The 13,642-nt window shown below is 38.1% G+C and overlaps 1 protein-coding gene across 3 annotated transcripts in view; it reads left to right on the top strand.

Moving 5' to 3' along the window:
• LRIG1 (leucine rich repeats and immunoglobulin like domains 1) overlaps positions 1 to 13,642 on the top strand; it is a 147,471-nt gene that overhangs the window by 42,009 nt on the left and 91,820 nt on the right. For all 3 annotated transcript variants that reach the window (XM_083355962.1, XM_083355963.1, XM_083355961.1), the window contains exon 2: positions 11,027 to 11,098. In XM_083355962.1, coding sequence (XP_083212088.1) covers positions 11,027 to 11,098 — 72 coding nt within the window. The remainder of the gene's footprint in view (positions 1 to 11,026; positions 11,099 to 13,642) is intronic.

Here is a 13,642-nt window from a genome sequence, read left to right as displayed (position 1 = left end):
CTTCTCCACCCAGAATGCACTGAAGTAGTCCAACTGAGAAGTGATCAAGGCGTGAATGATTGTGAGCGAAAATCATTGTTCAGTGTGCCAAAAATAGTTGTTATTGATATTGGTGTGGTTTCTAATATTGGTTTTATAAACTTGGAGGTCATCTGGTCCAACCCCTGCTCAGGCAGGAAACCCTATGCCATTTCAGACAAATGGCTGTCCAGTTTCTTCTTAAAAACTTCCAGTGTTGGAGCATTCACCACCTCTGGAGGCAGGTTGTTCCACTGATTAATTGTTCTAACTGTTAGGAAGTTTCTCCTTAGTTCTGGGTTGCTTCTCTCCTTGATTAGTTTCCATCTGTTGCTTCTTCTCCTGCCTTCAGGTGCTTTGGAGAATAGCTTGACTCCCTCTTCTTTGTGGCAACCCCTGAGATATTGGAGCACTGCTATCATGTCACCCCTCGTCCTTCTCTTCATTAAACTAGACATACCCAATTCCTGCAACCGTTCTTTATATGTTGTAGCCTCCAGTCCCCTAATCATCTTCGTTGCAAATTAGATGTTTGTAATGTTTGTTCATTTATTTTGCATTCATAACCACTTGTTTGGTATCGAGACAGTCCCTCCTTGTGTCCCATGAGATGTTTCCCATATGACTGCAATTACAGCATTTGCCAAGGAGAAGAGTGGTGGCTTCTTAGGACCTTTTCGGTAGTAATACTCTCTAGAGAGTTAAAATTGGTTGGCTTCTTTTTGCACCGGCTACCCTTTTTATCTTCCACATTTTCCCTGTATCTCACTTTTAACGGACTCTTAATCCAGTTTAGTGCAATGATTAAGGTGCCCGCCTGGAAATCAGTAGTTCTAGTCCCGCCTTAGGCACAAAGTGACCTTGGGCCAGTCCCTTTCTCTCAGCCCCAGGAAGACGGCAAGGGCAAAATACTTCTAAAATCTTGCTAAGAAAATTGCAGGGACATGTCTAGGCAGTAACCAGGAGTCAAGACTAAATAGAGGGAGGGTGAAATCCTGGCATAGCTGCAATTGCAATTTGTTCTAATATATCCACTATTCTGAATTATTTTCTTTCAATAAACTGTAGGTTGGTTTAATTATTGCTTTAGTTATGGCTAAATATAGATGGATGAATGGATAGATAGATAGATAGATAGATAGATAGATAGATAGATAGATAGATAGATAGATAGATGATAGATAGATAATTTTGGCAAGATTTTACATTCTGTTATTCTTCCATCAGATTTTATTTGTTCCAGCTTCATCCCATATGTAATACCAGACAACACTTCTGTTGCACAGACGCTGTCTAGACAAACCTTCAAACTTTAGCTCCATGTACCACAACAAAGCAGGAAACTGCAAATGGAAGACTGCTTGCCTTGGCACCAACTCACAGTCCTGAAACACACTTTGTTTAAAATATTTTATACCGCTTTCCTTTCTCAGTGTGACATTCTTTTTCTTTACAAAAAAAACCCCATCTAGTCAGAGCTGTTCTAATAGAGCACAGCCATAACGAAATCCAATTTTACAACTAATTAAAATTTTATTCAACTGGTAATTCACCCGCCAACATTATGGAGAACCAGCTCAGGAGGTTCCTAGGCAGATTTTTAGTGGAAAGGAATTCCATAATCAAGAAATAATCCTCTTTGTCATAGCTTCTGACTTTGCCACCAAAGAAGGAAACATCTAGAGAAAAATCTATGAACATGAACCTGATAGTTAGGAACTATGAGAAAAGAGTACCAGTGACACAAGGGTGCTTCTTTTGTGGATGGTACTCTGGGAGAAGTGTCAGTAATTTTAGCCCTTAAACAGTTCATTCAGCCTTTCAAATTCTTGCTTTAGGAAATAATTTTACAGATTAGTCCTTGGTTACTACACATGAAGAGAGGGAGAGAAATCTGTTCAGGAAATTGAGTAAATATCCTTAGGAGCAACTGTGCCTATTCTCCAAAATAGCACTGTTGATTTGATTTGTTTTGCGGTTTCATTTTCACAGAAGCAGGCAAGGCCCGTCCATGTTCAGTGACTGGAAAAGCCTTTGGCTGGGACCATAAGCGAACCCTTGCTGTTCCACAGCTCTCAGAGAACACAGTGTCTTTACTCTGATTTGCTAAAGTGAGAAATTACATTGAGACGTGTTGGTAACAATTAAACTGCATGTTGCACAGAATTTTGTTTACAAAACAAGTGGATTCATTTTGTTCTCTTTTTCTCAAAGGTGACGTCAGTTTGAGGTTTGGGAATAGTTAGATTGGAACATCTGTGTTGTTAATACTGAAATGTTACAGCTTCTCTCTTCTCTTTCTCTCTCCACCTCCTATCTACTATTATGGCAGTCCAGGCATTTTTGCTGGTGTAAGCTTAACAAAGAGCCTTTCCAAAATAAAAATGTGCATTTTATTTTGTGCATTTCATGACATCTCCCATAATTGATGACGTAAATGGGTCTCAGAACATAAACTGCAAGAATTTATCTTCATGTCTTTGACTGATTCAAACTTAAGATATTCTTTGCTCAAAAAGTAGCTGATCAATGCCAAAAAATGCAAACTAATTTCAACCAGCATTTTTTCAGTCAGTGTTCATATAGGATTAAATGAAAACTGTTAAATGGTTCAGTAGCTTGCCTTTAAAACAGGGCTCCCCAACCTCTGGTCCATGGACCAGTACCGGGCTGCAGCATGCCAACAACCGGGCCACACAAACAAACAAAGCCTCATCCATGAGATGCAGGTGGCACACAAAACTACGCACTCTCCGGTCTGCAGAAAAACCTCTCCCCACAGAACCGGTCCCTGGTGCCCAAAAGGTTGGGGAACCTCTGCTTTCAAAGATCAACTCAAAGCAAAATAACCCCCAAGAATTCACACCTATCTTTAGCATGGCGATGTTAAAACTCGCTGGTGGTTTAAATTAATTCTGAATGAGAGATCTTACATGTTTGCAGTAAAAGTTGATTTTTTTTTCTTTAAGGAGTCCCCGATTCAAAGACAGTACAGCTGCTGAATACAACATGCATTTAAAAAATATCTTTGAATCTATTTTGCAAGATAGTTTCCCGGTTGAAATTGGTAGGATTTAACAGTAGTTTGCAGATAATTGAAGCTCAAATATAATTATTTTTTTTTTGGGGGGGGGGCTTGGGATCTGTGCAGATCTATTCCTTATATTTAAAAAAACCCTCAAGATATGTTAACAGACCCCCCCCTCCCACCACCATCACCACCTGCACAAACACACAATATGTCTTAAGAATGTAACCAGCTCATAATAGTGTTCAGCCTCTACAATTGGATGCTTAGTTATGCATACTTGGGAGACAGACCTCCTGAAATATATATAATTTCATGGCACTGGAAGAAATGTGTGACTGCAAAAATCTAAATGATACGAGCATGCTTAGTATTACTGCGTTGTTTTCCTTTGGTTTAGGTGACAAAGCCTCCGTCTTTGACTTAGATTTTAAGGAAAGACACTTCTGGGTGCAGCATAAATCAAGTCACTCATGAATGCAACCACGAATAAATGAATTTCTTTATTAAATCGCAGTTACATTTTATGTAGTTTGCACTTGGATGGTTGAGTTCTGCCAATCTGTGTGATTTCCATTGCTTTTGAAGAATCCACTGGCAACATACCAAATGAAGTATGCCCTTATATTCTGAATATTTATCAAAACTCCCAACCCCCCCAGGAAAAAATAAAACATATGTAGGCAAAGTTATCTTTTCAGGGCTGCTTCTGGATCTTTTCTAATAACACATTGTTTTTAATGAACATCTTAGAACAGGACAGTTTGATATCTATCTTGGAAAAATGGCAGCCCTTGAGGTCACAATATGCTAGGAATCTTTTTGGATCAGACTGAAGTCTGTTTCTCCCTGTGGACATGAATGAAAGGGGTCATAAGGTCACAACTTCTTTTCACCATCAACTGGTATCCAGTTCAGAGAGAAATGCTTCTTTTGTTTTTGGATGGGTATAGTTATTTTTATGATTGTTAGCCACAGATAATTAATCTGCTACTTGACGTGATTTATTCCCAGCCTTTCTTCTTTAGTGTGTGTTCAAAGCTGTGAACAATACTTAGAAAATAAAATGTAGATGAAAAGCAACAAAAAGACCCTAAAACTGAACAATAAGGGCTGTGAAAGGAATCTTGACAGAATTTGTAAAAAGGATGAAGTCCAAACGCAATTCCTAAGGGAAGACATTCCACAGCTTGGAAGACATTGAAGCTTCTCTCTTACATACTATAAAGGGCCTTTCCTGATGCCCATAACCCTAGCAGAACAGGTTTATATTTTTAATTTGTCTAATCCTCGAAAAGCCATCTGAGATGGTCGTTCTCACCCTAACCTGGGATAACAGATTCCATTCTTTAACTAAAAAGGCTCAATTTCAATAGTTTCTTGTTTCTCTAGCAAAGTGGAGAAGGAATGAGTAGGAAGGGGAAGACGGCTGTTGTGGCCAACTTGGATGTAGAGGACTCTGATCTGCAGACCCTGTTCTGGATGCAATGGGTGACTCTCAGGAACCGAAGCCTGATTTCAGCTACATTCACCCAGAGCAGCTGTGTCTGCCCCAGATGACAAAGAATCTTGATCCCAGCTGATGCCTACTCCCTGGGAGTCAGTCCAATACAATGTAAATCAGACTAAGAAACCAGTACTATACAAACTACTTTTATTTTAACACCTATACTAACAGAATCTTGCAAACCTGAATGTGCCTCCTCTTCCCTCTTCAGCTAGGAAGGGGCATGTTTGAGATATTTTCTCAAGTTGTTTTCTTGACCTGGGCTCAAGCCGCTCCTATCTGACCATTGACTTGGTAATAGCTATTCCTCTTCTTCCTGTCCTTCTGGGCCATTCCATGCGCCGTGTACATCAGGTTGTGATGTATGCTGAGCAGAGCAAAAGGTACTCCTTCTCACTGGACAAGGGTGTTCCCAACCTTGATTGGCTTCCCCTTGGCAAAAAAAGTTTTACATAAGAGCCACTGCTTGTTGTTCAGTTGCTAAGTTGTGTCCGGCTCCCATGGACCATAGCAGGCCAGTTCTACTATTGTGAGAGGAAAGAAAATAACCTGTTTTTCCTTCTGTGTATTGCTCATGGCCATAAAATGTACACTGGGATCCTCACATGGGATCTTTTTGAAACTAAAAGGGCTTGAATGTTTTGAGCTGCAAACGGAGAAAGAGCATTCTATAAGCATTCCTTCACTTTTGATCATAGTTTGGGCCAGAATTTTCATGGCCAAGCAAAGCGATTCTTAAATAAGCTGCTCTTGATTTTATGACCTTTTTTTTGCAATGGTTGTTAGGTGTTAAGTTGTTTACAGTTGCTAAGTGAATCAGGTGGCGTTAAGCAAATCTAGCTTCTTCCATTGATTTTGCTTGTCAGAAGCTGCCTGGAAAAGTTGCAGATGGCAATCATACGATTCCAGGATGCTGCGACTGTCATAAATACATGCTCATTGTCAAGCATCTGAATTTTGGTTACATGGGGATGCTGCTGTAATGGTCATAATGCAAGGACCGGTTGTTCGTCACTTTTTTCAGTGCCATTGCAACTTTGAATGATAGCAAAATGAATGACTGTTATAGTCATAAGTTGCAGACTAACTGCACATTTCCCCCTCTTTTTATTGTTATTATAAATCTTAGTTCATTGTCTTGTTTCTATACATTGTTTTTAGCTTAACATGTTTAAAATGTACGATTCTATTAAAATAATTTAGAGTATCGAGAAGAGAGAATAAAGAAAAATATTCTATCAATGCTAACTACAGTTTAAGATGACAATGTTAGGAGCATAAAATTATTTAGCTTTTTCATATACTATACATTTTTAAACTACCAAATCATAGTATATTAATTTGTTTGGCAGACTAATTTTGTATTTGCATTATTGTAATTGTAGTATTATTTAGGAATCACTGGGCTTGCTTGCAGAAATGATGTAAAACCTCAAATTCTGAGAGAGAGAATGGATGGATATTGACTAGTCTTGCTATTTTATTCTTTTTTTGAAGACTTTTGTGCAAGATTCTCTCAAGAGTGAGGCTGAATTATATTAAATATCTAATCTGATGTGGCCGTTCTTTTTTTTTTTTTAATCCAGTGACGTCAAAGTAGTGTATACATTTCATACGGAATGGAATTAAGTGGGTAATCCCTTTAGACCCACTGTTCCTGGTTGGCAGGAATCTAGATCTGTACTGAATCTTGCAAGGCATCTTCTGCAGATCCCTACTCTGTCCTGTGTTTCAATAAAGAAGTGTCTGTTTCTGAAAACGCATGTGTTGAAATTGATCTTGGATCAGACAGCTTCCTGTTCCAGAATCTCTTCTGCAAGGCAGAGGAGAAAGGAAGATCATAAAAGGCCTCATTCCCATCTGTGAACTGATGTCATGGGTTGAAATGCATGGTGGCAGGCTGTCAAAAAGCTGCAGGTTCTGTTAGTCCAGGATTTGGATTGTTAGATTTTTTGGATTTTTTTTGTTGGATTTTTTTTTTTGCTCTGTACTGTCCCTTCAACAGCAGTTCAGAGGCTTTCCATTCTCTATTGAAGTCCAGCCATGTGTGCACCAGACCCTCCTCTGCTAAAGCATCTGTAAAGATATCTTGGATTTGGGTGCGGTGTCTGCTCAGGAAGCTGCAGGCGAGGGAGATCTCTCTGAGCAGATTAGTAGAGAGATTCCTCTTGTGAATTTTTGATTGTTCAAGGCTCCTGGTTCCATGGAATCCTTGTTGCTGTCTGAGCTTGGTTGTTTTCTTGCAGATGTTTCATAACCTAACATCTTTATAAAATGCTACCTATAGTTGGGTAATGAAACGTCTGCAAGTAAGCAGCCAAGCTCAGACAGCACCATAGTTCAACTATTAATATTCTCTTCTGTTGGCTCCCGGTTCCTTTTGTGGGGGAAGTGACGAAAAGCTGGATTAGGACAAAGGCTGACAAAATGTTTAATGGAAGTAGCATTTGGCACCAACAAACATTCCTGGATTGCTCCTCTTTTCCTTAGCTGTCGCTCTTCTACCTTGTTAGCAGAAGGAGCCACAGAGTTGTGTCCTGAAAATGCAGAGAGTAAGCTAACCTGAAATCTTCAAAAAATGAATAAGAACTGGAGTCCCAAAGGTGTTTTTCCAAAAGGTTGATAGACTTTTGTCAGCAAGGTTTGGAAAGTAAAAGCAGATCCAGATGAGACAATGGTTTCTTATGATGTCACTTCACTTTTCACCTGGATCTTAAAGCTGTCACGGTAGTGAGGAAATGACAGCTACAAGACAGCACATTAGGTGACAAAACTAACCACAGCCCAGACCACATATTTGCCATGCTGCACCTCTGCCTACACTTGAAGGAGTCCCAGGTCTGGGCACAAGAGTTTTGCACTAGAAATAGTCCGAATTCAGAATGTTTTGAATCAAAACACATCACTTAAGCCAGAGGTCCCCAACCTTTTGGGCACCAGGGACCGGTTCTGTGGAGAAAGGTTTTTCCATGGACTGGAGAGTGCGTTTTTGTGTGTGCTGCCTGCATCCCACGGATGGGGCTTTGCTTGTTTGTGTGGACTGGTTGCTGGGACCCCTGATTTAAGACATTCTATTTCACTATTTTAAATACTGACTGACAATTGTTCTCTAGACTTTTACAAAACAATTTCTAACCTAGAGATTGAACTTGAGACTTTCTATATACTGTGTATCATCACAACAACATAATTTGGGCCCAATTCAAATTTTCAGTATTTGAAATTCAAGCAACAGGATCTGACTGAGTTATCCAGTTCTTCATTTTATTGAATGTATTCTTAGACTCTATACAGATTGTGCTATCAAAGTACATCACACAAAAACAAAGAAATCAATTGTTAAACCATATGCCTCTTCTCTTTTAAACTGAACAGTCACATACAGTACTATATGTTCCTTATTTGTTTTCTAAAGGCACTAAAGAGCTTGATGAAAATTTTAATGACAACATGAAATTTGCAAAGTTAAAAATACACATGCTATTTTTACACGAATGTGTCTAATTTTGCAGTCATATGTGTGTGCATTCCTTTTTGAAAAATGAAATCCACGTTACTTGCTCTCTTTTTCTCTTCATGATACAGACCAGCTCAGACCCGTCTTTCTGGTTTGCTTTTTTTTTTTGAGCAAGGGATTTGCAGGACAAATTGTGTTTTTGTTTAATCTCTTCTTGATTGGGAGATACTGTTTCAGGTTTAGAAGTACCTTGGAATTTTTGAGCTGCAATTTGCTGTTTTTTTCATTCAGTATAAGCCTCTGTGAATCCAATGTTGATTTCTATCCCAGACAGGGGGGGAAATGGTCTTTTGAAAACATTAGAGTGGGGTTTGACAGGTGGGTTTTTCTTCCATTTGCTAGTCTTATTTTGTCCTTTAAAAGCACTGACACTCTTTCAGAATCATATGCTAGCAGTGTTATCACCAAAGTAACACATATGCATAGTGAGAAGGAAGCTGCTACTTACAAGTTGTTTAAAGTGATGGGGGTTTTTTTCCACCCTAAAGGCAATGTAGTAAGAGACTTGAGAGGGCAAATAAGAGTGCTTGTTTCCTTGCTCAACCAAGAAGACCTACGTTGAAATCCACTCTCAGATGCAGAACTTAACAAGAATTCTTGGGCCAAGAATTAGTTAGTTCAACTTATAGTACAGGATAATTATTGTGGGGGAAAATGGAGAAGGTGTACGTATACCACTTCAAACTCCTGAAGAAAAGGTAGAATAGAAATCTTCCCAATGAAAATGAACAAAAGCAGAGGTTGTATTAATGAAGAAGAATCTAATAATAAATACCGTACTAGTATATTGTTTAATTGATACTGTTGCATTAAATTAAGCAAAGAATGGGATTTAACAGTCTAAATAACTCCTTCTGATTCAGTGAAAATATACGATCCTGTTGATCTTCACTTTATCAGCCTGTTGATAATATTATATCAGGTAGAGGTATCAATTGTTGTTCATCCTGTTGATAATATCATGGAGGATAAAGGTATCAATTGGTCTTCATCCTAGGAGCAAAGTATTTGTTATTCTGTTTTAGAGGCATCAAGTATCTGGATATAGTTTGCCAGACAAAAGGGATGAGAAGATCCCAATGTTTTCAGGATCTGCCAGGAAACAACATGGGAAAACAGAATACTGGGCTAGATGAGTTTTTGATCTAATCCAGCAAATCTATTTTTAACAATTTCACAATAAGCTTCAGAAGACAGATGCCTTAGCTGCTTATCCTATAACCTTGTCGTTATTATTTTCTTGGGCCCCACAGAAAACTGAGTAGGAAAAGTAAGACTTTTGCAGAAGTGATAAAAGTTGCAAGTAAACAAAACAGAGTCAAGGGTATTGTAAATCTCTTTGGTGGGGTTCAAAAGCATTATTTTAAGATTTTGGTCACCGCTTCTATTTACAGCTAATCCAGGTTGCTGTGTGTGTGGGGGAAATAATGATATTAATTTTGTAAAAAGTAGAAGATGCAGATGACCTTGACAGAAATAGGCAAGATCCGTTACCAAAGCAAAGAGGGGAAAAAACAAATTGTGAGTCCAAAACAAGCAAAAAATGCATGGAAACAGCTGGGACAGAAATCTCCCTAATGAGCCTAAGAAGGGAGAGACATAAAGCAAGTCATACTTACAAGATTCTGTTACTATAGCCAATAATAAAAAAAACCAGTCTCCATAAAAGTAGTTTTGGCCTTCCTGTGGAGTTGATTTCTTGGTTTTTTCCTACCTAGTGGAGCCGACATTTTGCTGGATATGACAATAAAACAATAGCTTAGGCTGCACTCTTGGCTCTGGTTTTTATTAGGAATTGAGCATCATTAACCCAATGCCTCAATGTAGAATTGTGCTATTTGCACATTACTTAGAAATAATCTCCACAGATTTCATCATTTGTTAGATTTATATTCCACCTTTCATTCAAGAACTCATTGTACCACGTATATTATTTTCTCCTATTTTTCCCCACTATAACCTATTCGGATAGATGGTGGACTGAGAGAGAGTGAACTTGTAGAACAATGCAATTCCACAACTCAACCACTACACAACATTGGCTGATCATAGGGGCCAACTTTATACTAAGTGATAGTGTTGTGCTAATTTTGTAAATGAGATGGGGTCTTAGAGAGATGTAATGTACATATTTTACTTGTGCCTATCCCTGCCTTTTTAAAATTTACAGTTGAAGTACATTTCTAGCTTTGTTCAGGATTTAGCAGGGATATTATGGGGATTTCAGAGTGGGTTGATAATTTCTTCTCTTATGAACTTCCATGTATGCAATGAGGGTTTACCTTTATATCATCTAGGATAATGTCTCAGACCATATCTACTGATATTCAAGTTTCCTTTAGATCCCCTGAGCTGGGTCGGGATGAAAAATATTGTGCATTCATTCTTCTGTTTTTTACCCACCATACACTCAGTTGAATGCCTAGTTTTTGTTTTAAAGCTTTTGCAAAGCTCTAGTTAGTTTCAGCATTCCAGTGAGATACTCTTGCAGTTGTTAAGGTAATTCAAGATACTAATTTAATGTTGTCTTTGTACCTTCATACTCTGATGGGAAAGCATCATTTTCATTGCTCTTAATTGAAAAAAAAATGTCGTATATTTACACTTGAAGAAAGATGTCAGGAATGTGGCAAGAGAGAATTCACTGACATATCAAAAAGGTCACAGAATGTATAGATGATATTTATTTGTATGTATGTTTGTTAAAAGATCTCAAATGCAAATCCAACAATATGCAACATTGCTAAAATTCGTCTTATTAACAGCAGGACTGGAAAATGTTAGCCAGTAAAATGCCAGTTTTAAGGTAGCGTTTGTAGGGCATTTCCCTTCTTTTTGCCTTTGCTCTTATTTTTATTATTATTATCCGGTGCAACTCCAACATAAGTAGGATTGCCAATTTTTGCTGAGTGTAGGAATTGTCTTTTGCTGATACTACTCTCTTTTTTTAAAACAGAAACCTGAGCCACAATAAACTGACCGAGATTGATCCTTCTGCCTTCACAAACCTGCCAAAACTACGGGAAGTGTAAGTATTTTCTGTCTAAAGGACTTTTCATCCTAGCCTAGCCGCTCTCTGTCTTCACTTCCATTCTGGCTGGGATAGCAGCAGGAAAAGGTATACAGTTTCCTAGGACGTGACTCCATTGTTCTTCCAGCTTGCACCAGCAGATTAAATCTGAGCTTTTGTTTTTCCTTTCATATAGTACCTGGGTGCTGTTTAAAAAATTAACAGTCAATTAGTAGAACAGAGTGTCTCAATTAAACTGCAGTGTCTTTATTGGAAATCATTGGTGTTGTTTGTTCTTCCCTGCCTCTCTCTGCTTCTATATTTCATAATCCCAAGGATAGCCAGGTAATCACACCAAGCTGCATGGATCTGTTTTCCTCCAATACGAAGTAGAGTCTGCTGTGACATCTAATGCTAATCTTTTCCTGCTGTCTCAAGAAGAAAAGGTGTAGTGTTGGTACCATGGGATAATTACCTTCCCTCCCTCCCACCCTCCGCTCTCTAGCAGGAGAGACAAAGAGCTTCTTCCCAAGGCTGGTTTGAAGAGCTATCTGTCCTTGAGTCAGCAGAAAACTATCCTAGCACAAAAGTGGCTGCCTCATTACTCTGTCTGTCTATCTGTTAATTTCCCAGCACACACATTAGGTAATAGATTCACCAGTTTTCAGCTATAGTCTCACCACACCATACTGTACTCTCAATGATGAGAACTGATATAGTTGTCATAAAACGTTACTCTGCGCAGTGTATAACAACTGATTGAAATAAATATATAAAAACAGCCAATATTAAAATACTTAAACCTCCCCCCTCAAAAAAATAAATAAATACAAGAGGCCGTGAACGTTAACCCTGGAGCCATCTCAAGTTTTCATCTGTCCCCTGGAGCCCCCAGATTTTATGGAATAAATTATTAAATGATAACATATTTTACCCTAATACTAATCTTTAGAGAAGTTTGAAAAGATGTGTCTTGCTGTGCAGGCATGTCACACTAATTGACAATATATTCTGCTATATATTGCTATATAATTAATTATTTCAAATAGTTGATTATATTGCAAACAGTACAGGTAATAACAGTAGTGGTAGTAATAGTATTACTACTACTACTACTACTACTACTACTACTACTACTACTAATAATAATAATAATAATAATAATAATAATAATAATAAACAACTGTGGAAGGAAAAGCATCCGGAAAGTGATGTAACCGAACAACGATTAATGGATCAAAGACGTTTCATCATCCGTAATAAAGTTTTTTACAGATGTGGAAATTCAACATCTACGAACATTGGCTAAAAAGAAAACAACAAGCAATGATAAAGAACAGGCTGAAGAAATTGTTCCAATACCTGAACAAACTGACTAACAAACTGACCAACCAGCGGAAGAAGCCACCATACAGGATGAAGATTCCCCTGTGCAACAACTCAAAAGTGTAGAGCTAAGTAATCTAGCAAAAATGCTGAAAGAAAAGATTGAAAACCACATCAAAGAAAACACAGAAAGAAAAAGACTGCCTGCCATCCGTGAAGTGCATAGCAAATGAGTGAAAGATCTACTAAATGCTGTGAACAACATCTTAACTTCCATCCCATCCAGCACACTGTATGAAACAAACCAACTAATGTACAGTACAGCTGCCATTATAACTGCAGAATTGGGTTATAAAATGCCAAAAAAGAAACCCACTGGAGCACCAAAGTGGAAAATTCGACCTGAAAATAAAACAACAAAACTATGAGGAGATGTCAGCAAATTGAAATACTTGAAAGAAGGAAAACTAAAGAACGAAAAGCTGAAAAATAGTTTATACAAAAAATATAACCTGGAGGAAACAACAATAACATAAATCATGGAAAACCTAAAACAGCGTGTAATAACAACAGCAAAGAAAATGGAAATATATGAAGGACGAATAAAACAATATTGTGAAAACGTCCAGTTCAGAAGAAACCAGCACCTCTTCTATCGGTGACTTGATGAAAATAAAGTCCAAACTACTGTTCTACCATGTAAAGAAAAAAACCTTAAACTTTTGGAAAGAACTGTGGGAAAACCCAGGGGAACATAATAAAACTGCCTCCTGGATCAAAGATATCCAAAAGCAAGCAACACAAAACAAAATGGAGAATATTGTAATAACCACTGATATGGTTGCAAAGCAAGTATAAAAGGTCAAGAACTGGAGTGCACCTGGCCTGGACAAGCTGCATGGATACTGGTTGAAACACCTCACCATCCTCCATCACCGCTTGGCCACTCAGTTTGATGAAATGCTTCAAAATGCCACAAGTGAAGAATGGTTAACAGCTGGTCGAACATACTTGATAATGAAAGACCCTGAAAAGAGCACAGAACCAAGCAACTACTGCCCAATTACTTGTCTGCCAACAACATTCAAACTTTTTACAAGAATACTGGCAAATTCAGTATTCAGTCATCTGATGGAAAACAATTTGTATCGAGCAGAACAAAAAGGAAATTATAAAAAATCAAGAGGAACAAAAGATCAGCTGCTCATTGACAAAGTGGTACTTAAAAATGCAAAA

This window comes from Vipera ursinii, assembly GCF_947247035.1.
Source record: "Vipera ursinii genome assembly, chromosome: 2".
Taxonomy (NCBI): Eukaryota; Metazoa; Chordata; class Lepidosauria; order Squamata; family Viperidae; genus Vipera; species Vipera ursinii.
The sequence above is the reverse complement of the archived record's forward strand: the minus strand, read 5'-3'. Positions and strand labels throughout refer to the sequence as shown.